Raw genomic sequence first — 16,425 nt, forward strand, 5'->3', positions numbered from 1 at the left:
GCTTGAAATGCATTGTGCATGTGATTGGCTAGGAGAAGAGGGGTCCAATGAGCTTTAAGCTTAAGCAAAAAGGAGAGGTCTCCCAAAGCAAGCAAGGGGTGTGCTTGGGGGTATACACCTCTCACACACTCATTTTTCAAACATCCTCACTTGGTGAAAGTGCAAGAACTCCATCTCCTTCTCCAAGCTTGTTAAGAACCAACACTCTTGGCTATGGAATGCAAATCCAACCAAGAGCCATGCTTCAATGCTTAAGTTTGTCATCTTCTCCATCTTCATTACTTTGTTATTATGCTATGCTAAGCAAGAAGAGTAATGATAAGTAAAAAACTATTTCTTTCTCCTATGAATGTTTCTTCTTCCTCTTCCCTACCATCGTTCCCCGCTAACTCTCCACCTTTGAAGGTGTTTGAGGCCTTGGGACTGAGGCCAGGATGGTTAATGCTTTTACAAAGTTTATGTTATGCTCGTGATGCATGAAGCTGTTCATATTCATAGCATCACCAAGGTCACAAGGAACACAAAGATTGCATTATACCAAGTCCCTCTTTATGGGAGAATCTATAATACAAAAACCTGATGGAGGGGGGACCAGCTCCACATAAATCCGGTCCTCAAACGTTGTCAAGTTCTCTAAACTGTCTCTCTTGCAAAAGTATTGTTCATGCCAAGTTAATTAAGTATAATGGTTATGTTGCTACCGCTAATTAAGTTCACCTTCTATGTTCTCAAAGTAGTTTCATAAAAATGCTCTTTTCAATTCTCCTAATTCCACTATTCTCAAAGTTCATGGGCTATTTCCATTACAATATCCTACCTCAAATCACCTTGTGCGACAATCACGTACAAAGACATGCAGTAAAATGCAGGTCATCACTTTTCGATTTGTATGATCCTAATCCATAGCTCTACTCACCATGAACCCACGGGTACAAAGAAATCACCAAACAAACACACAATTTGTAAGAAAACTCACCCGGAAGCTCGCAAGAGCTTGCTTCGGGACGACACCGGAATCGTGCAAGCTTGGCATTAGATTGAAGCCCTAGCTATTGCTAACGCATTGGTGGTGTCGCTTTCGCAATGGGAGTTCCGTAGAGCGCGTAGGGAAGAGAAGAAATCTCTCTCTCTCTCTCTCTCTCTCTCTCTCTCTCTCTCTCTCTCTCTCTCTCTCTCTCTCTCTCTCTGACCCAATGCACAGTAAACTCGAGATTTGATTAATTCAAAAGTTTGCTTAAGATTGCAAAAATTGGCTTAAATACAATTCCTTTTTAGAGGCTCGTTTCCACAAAGAATATTGACCGTTCAAACATTTCAAAAATGTCATTCCACTTCAAACAATAGTGATACAAAAAGTTTGAAAAAGCTCTTGTGTTTGGCCGTCACAACAAGCGGGGATGAGAGATAGAAAGGAGAGCAAAAGAGAGACAAAAGCAATGGCCCACTTGTACAAAAGTGAGCTTCTTCCTTTTGCACATATTTTACAAAAATTGGCTTAAGATTACAAAAATTGGCTTATATACAATTCCTCCTTAGAAGCTCATTTCCACAAAGAATATTGACCACTCAAACATTACAATGGCCCACTTGTACAAAAGTGAGCTTCTTCCTTTTGCACATATTTAATTTATAGACGACAAGTCACTCAAAAAAGATACAATCCACTTTGGATTACAATAAAAAACTAATCCATAAACTCCATTTACAACAAAAATTATAATTGCGCTAATAATAAATGATGCAAGCCATTTACACTCACAAACTAGACTCAAAGTCATCCCTAAGGTATCTTGAACCTAACCACTCACTAATCTACTAAACAACACCATACCATGTAATCCTACTAATCACAACAATCCTCAATGCACCATCCATAAAACCAAATCCAAAAGAAATATTCAAATATTCATTTCCATTATAGTATGTATATGTATTAGGTAGGGCTAATAGGAATTTTCCATAAAATTTATTGTCACACTCCTAGCTGAAATTTGAAAACCATTTATAGTTGAAGAGGAATTATGAAGGTCATCCGCAACATCTTCATGTACACAGAGTTTAATATGTCATGTCCAAAACAAAAGATAAGTTTTATTTGTCATGCATGTACACTTAATTCATGGTGATTGAGTCTTTAGCACGTGATGCATGTATTACGCGATCCGTAGTGATCAAGACCTTAGGTTATCATACTTGCACACTTAATTTGCAATAATTGAGTCCTTAAAGGTATAGCCATGAAACTTGAACAACGACAGTTTGTAGAGGTTTTAGTTGTCAATTATAATATCAGATAATAGAGATTGCCCCTATGACTACGAAGCAATGACTTACATGTCATAGCTACACTTCATAGCATCACCATACATAAAGAAGAGGAAATTCTCATAATAATCTTCACAAGATATTGTAAAGCCTGGAGGGCTACATACACTAGATGCATATGATTACCATTACTTTTTACGAGTAACTACATTGCCATTTAGATCATTATAGTCATTTTGAAGACAAACTTGTATAACATGTGAAGCCTTTAGCCGTATGTTTGGTCATTTTTAAGATGTAAATACAAGTAAGGTGTAAAGTCTCTCGTCAACTGTTTAGATTTATTGCAAAAAATGTAACATAGCCTCCAAACTCTCTCTGATTCTCTCGGTTTTGACCATCAACTTTGGTCAATTCATCATACTCGTTTGTAAAGTAGTATCTAGCTCTTGTAATAGTTTCTCCCCAAAAAAGTCCATTTACATTTCTCTCTCCCAAGTACTAACACCACCACGCAACTTGTAGAGATGTCCAATGGCGATCTAGCACCACTACAAACCTTTATACGATGTTTCTCCTCTCGATCAAAGATCGTCTTTGTCCTCCAAAACTTTTAGCGAGCTACTCACTAACTTAAGAAATATCAGAGAGCTTTTAAGTGTGTCTAGCTTTTAAAGGTAATAAGTAGAGTAACTTAGTTTTTCATGAGGTGTTGGTAGAGCTTGTTGAGTCACTTGTGGTTCAATATGAACCTGAGACAATCCTTATACGGATCCTTGTACAGATCGTCATACCAAACAACACTTATCGAAGAGTTTTGGGCAAAGATAAGGATGCACCAACTAGAGAATGTCATTGTGCTATTGCCAAGAGATTACCCTTCTTTGTTTCTTAAGAGGAAAGCTCATCCAAAGAGAAAAGACGACGGTGGGTCAGGTCACATCACATAGCAGCTAGGAGAGTTAGACCGCGAGTACACACGACAGAGCACGGCGACAAGCATGTTTAGGGTACAGGGTGAGTCGCTCTGGTGGAGATTGAGGGCAAACAAGCCACCACTGTAGATAACTCCCATCTTGTCTTCTAGATAGGTGGATTGATGTCGTTCAAAGCAAAGTTATCTTCATTCTACTCCTCGTACTTCAAAGAACTAAGATTGGCATTTTGAATGGCACTGCATTACTTGCCGGTCATAAGACCGGAGCTCATTCTTAAATCTATAGTTGAGCTGGTTCCTCAACAGCTTTGTGATACAAGTGAAACTAGGGCAGCCCAGTGGACCCACCTTGTACCAGTTTTCTTGGTCAAGCCTAAACCAAACAAAAATCACAAACACCCAGAGCAAAAGTAGAAACTTTCATGCTCACAGCTAACAGCAAGCAGTAAATCACTCACCAAATTGCTAGTAATGTGTGATAATCCTTCTTTATGGATTGATCAGATGAACCTTACAACAAGCAGAGGAACACCATCAATGTAAAGCCTGCGGCATGCCCATACGTAGGCGTATTTAAAGTGCCTTCATATGGCCTTGCTGGCCTGTTGAAGCGGCCTTAATGAAATATCAGACTGCCCATACATAATCAAACTACAACCATACATACATACATATGGCATATTGAAGCTGCATTGAGAGATTGCAATCCCAGGATCTCTCTCTCCTTCTCCTTCTCCTCCTTCTTCTTCTTCCTCCTCCTCCTCCTCCTCTCTCTCTCTCTCTCTCTCTCTCTCTGAAACTCTCTTTGTAGCCACATAAGTGTCTTGCTGTGCATTCATTCCAATACATTAGCACAATTGCATCAGACCAACCACAAAATCCGGACCGTGATAGTCATACCCCATTATATACACTCTGGAAACTATCAAAAACTTGTGGCAAAGCTCATACAGACCATACCATTATTTCAACAACAGGACCACAAGCATTAAAAATGCAGGGCCTTGGCCTGCACTTGTTGTAACCTCACTTTTCGCACCTCTACTAAGCCTTATTTCCTAGAATGTATAGTTCGAAATGCACAGCCAAATTCTTCAATAATTATAACCCCAACTAACTTGCGATTAAAGGGTCCGCTTGAGGGTGATTCCAGATGCCAAATTGGATTAAAGGCTCTCCTTGGACACACAGAAAGCAAGACTACCCTGCAGTTCGCATGTCTGGAGCAACCGCTACAGCCTCGATATCTTTCTTCCTCTTCGTAGTGCATTTCTTGTGCTTCTTCTTCATGGGAGTAAGCTTGTCGACATCACCAACTTTTGCAAGGTAGCCATACAATACTCTCTTCTCCATATTGCAAGCCTCGTCAAAGCGCTTTAGATCTGGGCCTTCGTCTATACCTTCATGACCAGGAAGACCATGCCACATACATTTGACGCGCATCCACTCAAAGCGACCCAAACTAGAAGATCTGAAATGCTCATGTAAACGCTCTGCTTCCTTGAGGCCCTTCATAGTGGGTGGATACTGCACAATCACTTGTCCGCGATGACCCTCCTTCCCCCAACATGATTTGGGCTTTCCCATGGTGTGCCCAATCTCTAATCAAAAGCAAGGAAAACGAAGACCCGTCAACTACTTCTCAAGCAGAGACCTTCGACACACTTTGTCATAAGCCTACTTAGAGAAAGGTTGGACTTGCCTCAACCCAAGTTTTTAACAATGCTTTTCTTGCTGTTGTTGGCACAAGATGCCGGTTGTATATAATCACCAGATTCTCGGCATATGGGAGGGACATCATGTTAAATAGCTTAAAGGACAAGCCAAAACCACCGCAAGACATCGGTGAATGCATCAGACTAAATCCTCTTCTACAACCTGATGATTGGATAGTGAATTTCTTAATGAAAGTGGGAGCAACAGGGGCTTTGCTACTATTGACAAGGGAAGAATGAGCATGCATGACCAGAAGATGAAGTGCTCCATATTGATTAAAAAAAGGGTGCTGACAATGAATTTGGGAGCCACAATGTATGCATAACCAGAATATAAGACAATGTCTGTTTCCTTGATGCATCACAAGCAAGATGCAGGCAGTGGTGATTTCCTAAGCTCTAGAGTAATTAAGTACTCTTGCCTCAATTCCATTCTTTTGCCTTCCCACACATAGTTGTTCTAGAAACTGATGAAATCCCAACGACTTATCATACGGATTACCCTTGAAAGAGAAAAACTTCAGCCGAAGAAGCACAGTTAAAGAAGACACAGCGCTGCATTGGCAGTAGATAGAGAATTCTTTGTAAACCGCTTCACAGAGGCAGATAAAGAAACGTGACAAGAAAGAGAAGCATGCTAAATCTAGCAGAAACCCTAGAGAAACCGCAAGACAAGGAAGGAAGGGAGACCAACCGGCAAGGAAGCAAGACATCTCTGTGTTTCCAAGGCCGGTCCATCTCCCATCGGAGGTCTTGCAGAGGCGTGTGTTCTCCACGATGACGCAGGGCGGCCATACAATCTCATCGTCTGGTTCGATAGAGTCCACTTGCTCTGCCTTTCGTTTCTTCGTCTCTCCTCCTTGAGCCTCCTCCATTGCAGCAGCTGGCAGCTATAATGAGTTTCACGGTTTAGCGCTCAACTAGGAGTTTCACGGTTTTTAGAGATCACGATGGCCAGTACTGCAATATCATTAATAATTTGCCATAGGCCTACGTACAAACGAATAAAAACCAAGGTAAATAGGTAAATTCATTAGCTTTAAGACCCCCACCTTTTTTTTTTTTTTTTTTTGAGAGAGTAGAACTTTGAAATTACAACACACACAGCCAACCCCTGTAGGTGGAGGCAATCCGACTCTTAAGGTGAGTCATCCCAGTCGGGTTAGGGTGGCCAATCCATCATTTGGACTAGGGGAACAGCTCCTAAGGGCACATGTCATACGAGCTGTCAAGGGGGTTTGAACCCAAGACCTTTGACACAAGGGGCTCTTGTTCTACCAACTAAGCTAGCTCTCGTTGACAATAACACCTATATTTAAGAGGAGGCAATGGGATCAAAGGTGGAGAAGTTCACGCGCGAAAGCCGAGAAGATCGTAGTCCCAAAAATCAAATCAAAAACTAATCCTGGACAAGCACTAAACCTAGATAGCTTGGGAAATGCATTTTATTTTATAATATAATGTTATAAAAACAATTGTGAGTACACAATGCATGCGTGAGTGAGGTGGTTAGCCTATGTGAGCCTAAACTCGGACAGCCAGGTCTTGGGTTCTAATCGTCTCGTCGGGCCTTGTTTTTTTCGCTGGCCATGTTTAATGCGCCTCGCCTTTTTGACGGTGCGCCTCGTTTTTCCAGTTGGCCAGGTTTAGTGCGCCTCGAGATCCCACCCCACAGCCTCGACCGTCGATCCCATTACTCCACCCCGCATTTAATATGGGTGTCACTTAGTCTCAAGCCCCCCCCCCCCCCCCCCCCCCCCCCCAAAAAAGAAAAAAAACATCGCCTCCTCTCTTGCCTCTTGTACCCCTAGTACCATGCTCGCACTCACTCTTTTGTTGTGTGCGAAAACCCCACCATAGCCTACCCCTACACATAGCTCCTTGCTTTTTCGCTGGCCATGTTTAATGCGCCTCGCCTTTTTGATGGTGCGCCTCGCTTTTCCAGTTGGCCAGGTTTAGTGCGCCTCGAGATCCCACCCCACAGCCTCGACCGTCGATCCCATTACTCCACCCCGCATTTAATATGGGTGTCACTTAGTCTCAAGCCCCCCCCCCCCCCCCCCCCCCCCCCCCCCCCCCCCCCCCCCAAAAAAGAAAAAAAACATCGCCTCCTCTCTTGCCTCTTGTACCCCTAGTACCATGCTCGCACTCACTCTTTTGTTGTGTGCGAAAACCCCACCATAGCCTACCCCTACACATAGCTCCTTGCGCACCCTATATGCAACCTACCAATGTTAGATGTGGATTCTCCTGTCAAGGTCTAGGGTTGCAAGGTAGGTGATCGCAGCCCTCCATTGCAGTTGCATTCCTGAGCAAAATTTTTGCTAGTAGTTGACAAAGCAATTCCACCTCAGCTATTGGAATACATTCGATTCATGTCCAGTTAGTGGATGACAACGCAACCCTTGTCATGCACCCAAAGCTTGCCACCCCAACCGCTAGAATGCCAGGAGGTCTCTGTAGTGCAATGATTACGTACGAGATCAACGGCTGATTTGGAAGAACTCATGAAAGGATGATGCTTTTTACCAAGAGGTGCCTGTGACAGGGTGAAAAGAAAGTATCTCATTTGAATTGTGACCTCATGTTGAACAAGTTCACGTAACTTGCCCCTACTTGAGCTTCGGCCATGGGTCCTCGCCCTTTGTTTTCTATTTTAACTCAAGCACTAACACTTGCCTTAAAGAAATCGTTGTGACAACCTATTTCATTTAAAGTAATAAGAAATCAAGTCATGTATCGGTTACGAAAAAAAGGATTTATTTAATAAAGTAAAACCTAAAGAAGATTTCACTTGTTCACATGGGAAAAAAAAGTCCAATCATAATAAGAAATGATCAAATTTTCAATGTACTATGTAAAGTTATGAAATGAAAGGTTGAACAGTAAAGAAGTAAAGAAAATTTCAAATTGTTTCCACGCAAGGAAAGGTCTAATCATAGCAAGAAATAATAAAATTTTCAAAGTCATCCTTAGTAAGCCCATCCAATTTTGGATTCATTAGTTTTAATAGGAATCTACAAAGATGCTTTGAGGGTTTTGAGTAGAAAATGAGAGGAAATAGCACGTGCATGAGAGAGAGAGAGAGAGAGAGAGAGAGAGAGAGAGAGAGAGAGATGCCCACTGTCTTGACAGAGGCGAAGATGAATTTTTTGTTATGGCAACCATCTCGATGCCATGTGTCAAAGCCAAGGGGGGTAGAGACAAAGGTTTTTTTGGCATCACGATGGTGCTTCATTAGCAAAACTGTGAGAAGAAAGAGTCGATGGGGTTGTGCAAATCAATGGTGTATGGCCTGGTGCAGACAGCTTTCCATCAAGCAAGCCAATTCCGAACTACACTCATCGTGTTGACAGAGGTTACTCTGTAAATGCAATCACTTCAGCTTGAGTATCTCGCTAACTTGTGGTAGTGCGCTCTCTCTCTCTCTCTCTCTCTCTCTCTCTCTCTCTCTCTCTCTCTCTCTCTCTCTCTCTCTCTCTCTCTCTCTCTCTCTCTCTACGGACGGCAGGCCCTGATAGAGCGCGAGCTGCCAGAAATAGACCCATTTTTCTTCTTTTTTTTTGCCTCGTTATGTCATATGGGTGGCTGCAAGCGAATGCGCTCTCTCTGTTGGAGATGGCATGCTGGATGCAAATGCTGCAGAGCGAGGCAGAGGAGGGGGTTGCAGAGCAAGCCACAACAACACCTCTACCTCCGTCTGTGGGTCTCACTTGGGCTCTTGCATGGCTTGATGCTAGTCACAGAGCTCATGCGGATGAGAGGCGACGAGGGTACAAGGAGGTGACGTGTGTTGAAGGGAGGACACATAGATGCAATGTGGACAGAGAGAGGGTCGTTTGCATCTCGGGATCTTGGATTGCAGCTCCGTACTGAGATGCATGCGTGAACAAGGGCAGGTTTGGGGGCTGTAGGAGTGGCCGATGGTCTGGGCGATGGAAGAAGGCGAAGGGGGTTAGGATCGAGAGCGATGACGCGAAGAGTTGCAAAAATGGCCTTACCATGAGAGAAGGCAAAGCGGACATGGGGAAGGCTCTGCAGTGCAACGATGGTGACAAGGCACGTAGATTTTAGTTTTGGTTGTTAAATTGATATAGAATCTGGGGAGATTCTATATAATGTATGGGGTTTCGACCGAGTTCTTCTCCTTGACTTGTTTTAGAAAGCCAAAAATACTCCAATAATTTTAAGTTTCCTAAAGATGTCCTCGTACCCATTAGTCCTATCTTCCAGAATTGTTGATACATACTTCCCTCTGTTTACAACTTTGCACCTTTGTGAAGTTGTCCACGTCCTCTCATCCCTCAACCCCATGATATGTAGCACCTTCTTGCCCGCTCAATTCTCCCTACCCTATAGCCCTCAACCCTTTCATGTTGCAAAGAATAGATGTGAGGCATGGACCTAGGAGCAACAAGATCCACCTCAATAGCTTGATGTGGTGGACAACAGATGAGAAGCATGCCAAAGTAGTTGAAACTATGAGCTACTCAAACCTATCACAAACAAGACATATCGCTCAAGTATTTGTCATACCAGAGCTAGACGAAGGTGGAGAGGCTACACGTGAATGCAAAGAACGTTCTCATGAGACCTCACACACACACACACACACACACACACACACACACACACACACACACACACACACACACACATATATATATAGAGAGAGGACCTCTACACTATCAATTGGTGCAATTTTCCTCTACTTGACCTATTGAAAGCCGCCCACCTACACTTCACACATAGCTTGTCTTTCCCTCCAACCACCTTCGCACCCTACCCGCTTGTGCTTAGTCCACGTTGTCGCTTACTGCATCTTTAGCGCATAGTATTCAGTGCCGCAACCGCCCTTGTTGTCCATACCTTGCCCGCTCAGAAGCCCAATTCAGCGGGTAGTTTCATCAATCATTCCCCCACCCACGATCATGCCTTCAAGGGGAGAGTCACTTTGCATGAGCTATAAATAGAGGCGACATTCTTTATTTTCAAACATCAAGCTAAACAAAGGCTTTTCTCCACAATTGTGTTATAAGGTCACATCTTTAATCAAGAATCACATTTTATTGAATGCTTCTATATTATTCTAAAATTGGGGTACTCTACTGGGTCCATTCCACTTTTAGTAAGGCGAATCTCTCCAGATTCGACCTCTCTCCACCCCCTTGGCAAAGCAAACTCTCCGGCCCCTACCGCTCATGTTGCCCCTTCTACCATTTTTTGTTGCTAATGAATCTTGTTGCATCCTGCCTTCCTATATGCTGCCTGCTCGCAAGAGGAAATAGATGGAGCTTCTATTGCATCAAGTGTGGCCATTCCCCCATTCATCGAGACCTTCTCAGTGCATTCAATCTCCTGAGTTCCCTCCCCTCCCTCCATCCTTGCGCTGGCAATACCACCTCCCTCATGATTTCATATAGCCCCGACCTTAGCTCATGCTCTCACCCCTGTGATGCATGCAAACAAAATATCTTGCACCGAAGAGAGAGAGAGAGAGAGAGAGAGAGAGAGAGAGAGAGAGAGAGAGAGAGAGAGAGAGAGAGAGCCATTCCCTATGCGGAAAGAGCAATGAGGGGGAGATCGAGACCCTTGTCAAGCCGACACAATGACATACAGTCTCCATTGTTGAGAGAGAGAGAGAGAGAGAGAGAGAGAGAGAGAGAGAGAGAGAGAGAGAGAGAGGTATTCTCCGTCTCTCCTCTCCCAGTCTGCAGACCACCATGCACGATCGCGGTGGACACCAAAAGGCTCACTCTGATCAGTTGCCGGCAAAAATGTCTTTGAGTATGTGCAACCCCCTAATAAGCCTGCGACTATGTCACTGCCTATAGAGCGGGAAAAATCGCTCTGATTTTCTCCCCTTCAACCAAAACTCTCTCTCTCACTTGTCCACGTGTTGGCTCCTTGCATTTTCACTTTGGAGAGATGAGAGCATCTCTTGATATTCTTGCTAAACAAATTGATGCAAAATTGGCACGGCCTACTGGCTCGTTTCTCTGTGTTGGACTATTTCAAAAACCACATGCAGTCAAATGTTTATTCATTTTTCTCAAACGAAGCACGAGAAGGTTTCTTTAAAGCATACACTGCTTTATTATAATGCAAATCTTCTTTTTTTGTCCTTTCCTGACAAAACCATGAGGTTGCATTACATACACTTTCTTTTTTTGGTGATACTCACAAATGTGAGTAGTAGAAATATATTAGCATAATAAAAAGGATTACAGACTAACAGCCATGGTCAATACGAGCTATGGCATCAAAAGGCACCAACTACATCGGCCAATAGGGGAGCCACCCTGACAAAATCAACAAAGAAGCATAACATCATTAACATCATAATTGGTTGAATAAGGAGCCACCCTTGACACTATAAACATCACCACCACCATCCTGAAGGGTTTCCACAAGAGAAACACCCTTGCCACCGTGTGTGACCCCACCCAAATTGGATCACCAAACTAAGTCCTACAACTTGTCACAAGAAGGGGGAGCCTATACCTCCATCATCGGCCATGCATGAGCCTCTACAAAAAATATGGGACCATCTACAATAGGAACTCGTAGGACAAATCCCAAACCCAGCCTGAAACCATGCATATCAAAAGCTGATGGGTGCCACCAGGTGGCAGGCAGGTCACACCCGCCCTCAGCTTTTCCATCGACTAGGAAAAACACTTTCTTATACAAGTCATTCAAGAAAGCACTTTTGATGCCCGACTGATGTACAACCCATCCAAAATAAGCTACCAACACACAAATGAAACAAATAGTAGTTGTCACGTAGCCTGTAATGGCAGTCGATGCGATTCCCTATGCTAGAGCACCAAGGGAATTTGGGTTCAGAGGGAGAACGCCGACAAGAAAAGACAGACGAGCGATTGGGCACATGTGGGTAGGTAGGATTCCACTATAAATGTTGAGCATTGAGGAACCATCATCACTTCCTCATAAGCTGGGTGTGGAGAGCTAACAACCATCCCCTCTATGTTGAAGCCCGTTGTGGTGTTATAATTTTTTTACGTTGATATCAGAGCCTTGTCGTTTGGGGTAACTCAATCGCGTGAAGCAAGCCCGACAGACCTTAGAACCACAAGGTTTGTATTATTTATATTGAATTTTGGATAAGGTCTTCTTGTCGATAGAGAATTATGAGCAAGAGCATGAAACACCATAGCTACACAAGCTTACACATTGACATCCTTCTCTCTCCTTTGCCATCATTTCTATCTCCCTCGTTTGCTTCCACCATTAGCCCTCCATTAGCCTCGCCAACTATCTTTGCAACCAAAACTCAACGCTCTCACTCTCTCTCTCTCTCTCTCTCTCTCTCTCTCATTCAAGTCCCTCTCTCTCTTGTAGAAGGTAGATCAAGGAGTGGCACAACCCACACACATATCTCGAAAAAAGAAGTAGCAAGAAAAGTAGGCAAAAAAGAAAAAGAAGCGACGAGATACCTTCCTTGAAGGCCCTAGCAGGTATAGATAGTTTTGATACTCTTCCTACATTGGGACATGCTTTGTGTAACTTGGTTGTTATCTCTTTCCAAGGTTCTGTACTTAGTTTTTGTGTGTCAAGGGCAGCCCAACAAAGTAATGCACCTCTCTCTACTTGTAACCCAATTCCGCCAATGTATACTACTAGACTATAACATGTTCCTTGGCTTAGACCAACACTTTGGAATATATTGTAATGTGGAAAATCCATCATTAATGTAAAGAGTTTTTGTATGACATGAGAATTGGCTATGACCCGAGTTCAATGCACCTCTCTCTACTTGTAACCCAATTCCCCCAAGGTATGCTACTAGATTATAACCTGTTCCTTGGCTTAGACCAACACTTTGTAATTTATGTAATGTTGAAAATGCCATCATTAATGTAAAGAGTTTTTGTATGACATACAAATTGGCTATGACCCGCGTTCAATACTTGATTTTTTGTGAGTTAAGTGCAATATTTTTGGTTGCAAATAGTCATGAATTGGTTTGTTAATAATGTATTTGGTTTAACTTAACATAACTTTCCACTTAAAGAGATAAAATAGATAGTCAAAAGAGATACTTCTCATTAATGATGTCGCTACACTTCCAGCGGCTTGCTATTGTTTATAGCTTCATATACATCAAGAGATATCCCGAGCACCTTGTCATTGTGCTCCACAGGGGACATATGGAAATTGATTGCCCTAACAAGAAGTGAATACAAAATGGCAAGGGGCTAGTCATCTAGTAAGGTATACTGATCCACCCCACTTTTGCATATCAATGTCTTGTCAACACAAACATGACAATGTAAAGAGGGCTCCACATACCATCAATTCTAGCTCTGGCATTGTAATGTTTTGGGGCAATACATCTCAAAAGATAGATGTCAACCACTTTAGCATATCGCGGGGGCACTATAATTAAAAAAATGCTTATCGCATGGGCTCAATAGTAGGGATTAATTTTTTTTGTATTTTCTCACATTTTCACATATAGAAGGTGTTGAAAAAATGATCTTTAAAAAAATTCACACATTGAATAGAGAAAGGTCCCTTTTATTGGTGATTTTTTCATAGTCAAGGGGTTTAATAGTAGTTCTTGAAAGCACATGATATTTAAGTTTTACATATAGTGACCCCCTCAAGTTCAACATTATGGGCTTTAGCATTCATGAAAAATTTATCTCCCTCACAAATTGTTGCTAGCGGATCATCATGGCGGCCCACATATATTGACCAAGACTAGGTTAGCCTTTCAATGTGATCACCGTCATCCATATCCTTGCTGCCCTCACAATCCTCTGTAGATACAATGCTCTCAAAGACCTATTGCACCCACATATTCATGATTGATGCAAGGCCTCCATTGGCTCTGCATATACAAAAATGACAAAAGCATCATAATAGTGTGCACCGTTATGCTTTGGTATCAGTGAATGAGTACCCATTCACATTGTGCAAGGATCACACATTCTAAATTGGTTTGGAGTTCCACTAGCATGTCCTTTCAACTTCACCAAGTATAATGTCTAAAAAAACCCTTGACTTTCCTTAGTGGTTGAACTTTTACCTAAGCAAATACACGACATCACATGCACATTGGAGGGGGTCCCATTCACCTTCAGCTACTCCTGAGTAAGTCCCTTTTTTATAACAACCTCTGCGCCATTGTGTTTGCCCTTGCCATGGCCAAAACCAACAAAATTCCACTTAATTTCTTTTCATGTTAGCTGGAAGCACATGTTAACAAAGTAGAAGGGCCTCTTTGCCTTAAATTGAGTGGCACACCCATCTGACCAAACCTAATGCCACTTTTCCCTTAGAACATTGTCATTCAGCCATACCTCATTCAATACTAGGCACTACTGCACAAAGAAGGTGTCATGTGACTTGTCATTTGAGATGTACAAATTGGTTCTCTTTTGGACCTCCCCTCCCAACGAGTGGCGATATGTAATGTGCACCAATATAGTAACTTAGAAGAGTATAAATGCATGGATTGTATTTCATGCTTCTCCTTGAAGGAATAACTCTCAGCAAAGTCCGTTACTTATACAACAACATCATCTAGAAATGGTCCAAGACGTCAAACTCCGGACCTAGGAAAGGTTTATGAGCTGAATATGAAGAGCACTCTGGGCTCATGGATCGGATCGAGATGGGGAAGTTACGAGAACTTTTTTTGGGGGTCTGTTTATCTGATTTTGGATCATCTTTAGGATATGTACCAAGAGATCAGTTTTCTAGGGTGTCCATTGATATTCTATGACTGGATCTATGAGATGTGCTTTATAGTGCTCACACTGGATTTCATTTGTTCAAGTTATGGATTTGTAAAGTTTTTATTGAATGCGGATCCAATTGATGGGACATAAATTTTTTTTTAACACGCCAAATTAATGTTTCTAGGAATCTTGGCAAGTTGTGAATTTGGTCTAGCTTTATAGTGTTCAAATTGGGCTTGAGTTGGCCAAGTTATGCCCAATTTAGTTGTTACATGCAAGGGATCCACGGTTTTTGGGCATCTTTGGATGAGGACAATTCACTACAATAAGGGGTTGATTTTATGTTCTTTGAATTGAAAGGGATGTTTACAGTACAATGATTGAGTTTAGAGACTTGCAGTGCCTTTTGGTGGCCTTTTTAGGCTTCAAGAAAGTAGTTTGGGGATAAATCAATGCCTTCTTTGAATAATTTTTGTTGGAATTAGGGTTGCAGAGAAACGCACACAACTTGGAGAAGATGAAGGAAGCTCAAGGCACACAATAGAGAGTGTATTACTTAGTGTGCAATGGAAAGATAGATAGCCCTAGAGTGATGGGCATATATACAATGCTTGGGGGAAAAAACCTCCTAAAGAGGGAAAAAATGCCCCGGCGGTCCTAGTGTGTTCACAGACATCACTACCACATGTATATGGTAACAAATCCCCCCTGGAGTGATGTGGTGAACGAGAGCTAGCACATGAGTAAAGGGAAGTGCCATGCCCTGAGGACATGATCAGTCCACAAAGGGGAGTAAGCCCAAAGCTTTGCGGAAAGCTTCAAGCTTCTCACGAGACAATGCCTTTGTGAAAAGATCTGCAAGGTTGTCTTGTGTTGGCACATAAGCCAAGCTGATCTCTCTTGCTGAGAGCCTCTCCTTGACATTAGTGGTAATGCACCTCAATGTGCTTTGTGCGGGCATGAAAAAGTGGGTTCCTCGCAACTGCCAATGCGCTCTGACTGTCAGTGTTGATAGTGTTGGTAGTGTCCTGTCCAACACCCAAATCAGCCATAAGGCGTCTGAGCCATACACACTCAACCGTAGCTGTGAAGACTGCCCTGTACTCAGCCTCACAACTTGAAGTGGCCACAATAGATTGCTTCTTGCTCAACCATGATATACATGAACTGCCAAGCATGAAACAAAAACCACTTGTGGACACTCGTGTGTCAAAATAACCAGCCCAATCTGAGTCTGAAAAAGCATGTAAGTCTGGCGGCAATGATCCCCCCTTGGGATAAAACAAGCCAAGATGTAAAGTGCCACTAAGGTAGTGGAAAATCCTCTTGACAACCTGCCAATGCTTAGACCCTGGGCTATGCATGAATCTGCTGACCTGTGAGACTGCAAACTGAATATCTGGCCTCGTGTTGCATACATAAATGAGGTAGCCAACAACAGTTTGGTAAAGAGTGACATCAGCAGGATCGTCAGCATCATGTAGACTCAACTTCAAACCTGTTTCCATGGGAGTGGCAATAGGTTTGCAATCCTCAAGTCCAAACTTACATAGCAATGTCTCTATGTAACTTTTCTGACACAAGGCAATACCACCATCACACTGCCTAAATTGTATACCCAAGTAATGATGCAACAGCCCCAAATCTTTCATCTTGAAAGTAGCATTCAAATCAGCCTTAAATTCAGCAATATGTCTCTCATTTGGTCCAGTGATCAGCAAATCATCAACATAAAGAACCACAATGAGAAGTACATCACCCTCACGCTTTACATACAATGTGCTTTCTGTTGGAC

The 16,425-nt window shown here is 42.6% G+C and overlaps 1 protein-coding gene across 1 annotated transcript; it reads right to left on the minus strand.

The window, feature by feature from the left end:
* Nucleotides 1–4,122: 4,122 nt before the first annotated feature.
* Nucleotides 4,123–5,840, minus strand: LOC147419445 (protein SUPPRESSOR OF GENE SILENCING 3 homolog). The gene is made up of 2 exons (XM_086506122.1): nt 5,612–5,840; nt 4,123–4,803 (listed from the first exon to the last, which is right to left on the minus strand). The coding sequence occupies exons 1-2, from the start codon at nt 5,790–5,792 to the stop codon at nt 4,403–4,405; spliced, it is 582 nt and encodes a 193-aa protein (XP_086362248.1). The 5' UTR covers nt 5,793–5,840; the 3' UTR covers nt 4,123–4,402.
* Nucleotides 5,841–16,425: the final 10,585 nt, after the last annotated feature.

Source organism: Adiantum capillus-veneris, chromosome 29 (assembly GCF_014529385.1).
Source record: "Adiantum capillus-veneris isolate H3 chromosome 29, ASM1452938v2, whole genome shotgun sequence".
Lineage (NCBI taxonomy): Eukaryota > Viridiplantae > Streptophyta > Polypodiopsida > Polypodiales > Pteridaceae > Adiantum > Adiantum capillus-veneris.

Bases quoted from the DNA above. Each gene is read 5' to 3' on its own strand.
- LOC147419445 (XM_086506122.1), bottom strand. From the start codon at position 5,792: ATGGAGGAGGCTCAAGGAGGAGAGACGAAGAAACGAAAGGCAGAGCAA. The intron at 4,804-5,611 runs GTTGGTCTCCCT...GCTTTTGATTAG, and splicing joins GATGTCTTGCTTCCTTGCCG to AGATTGGGCACACCATGGGA.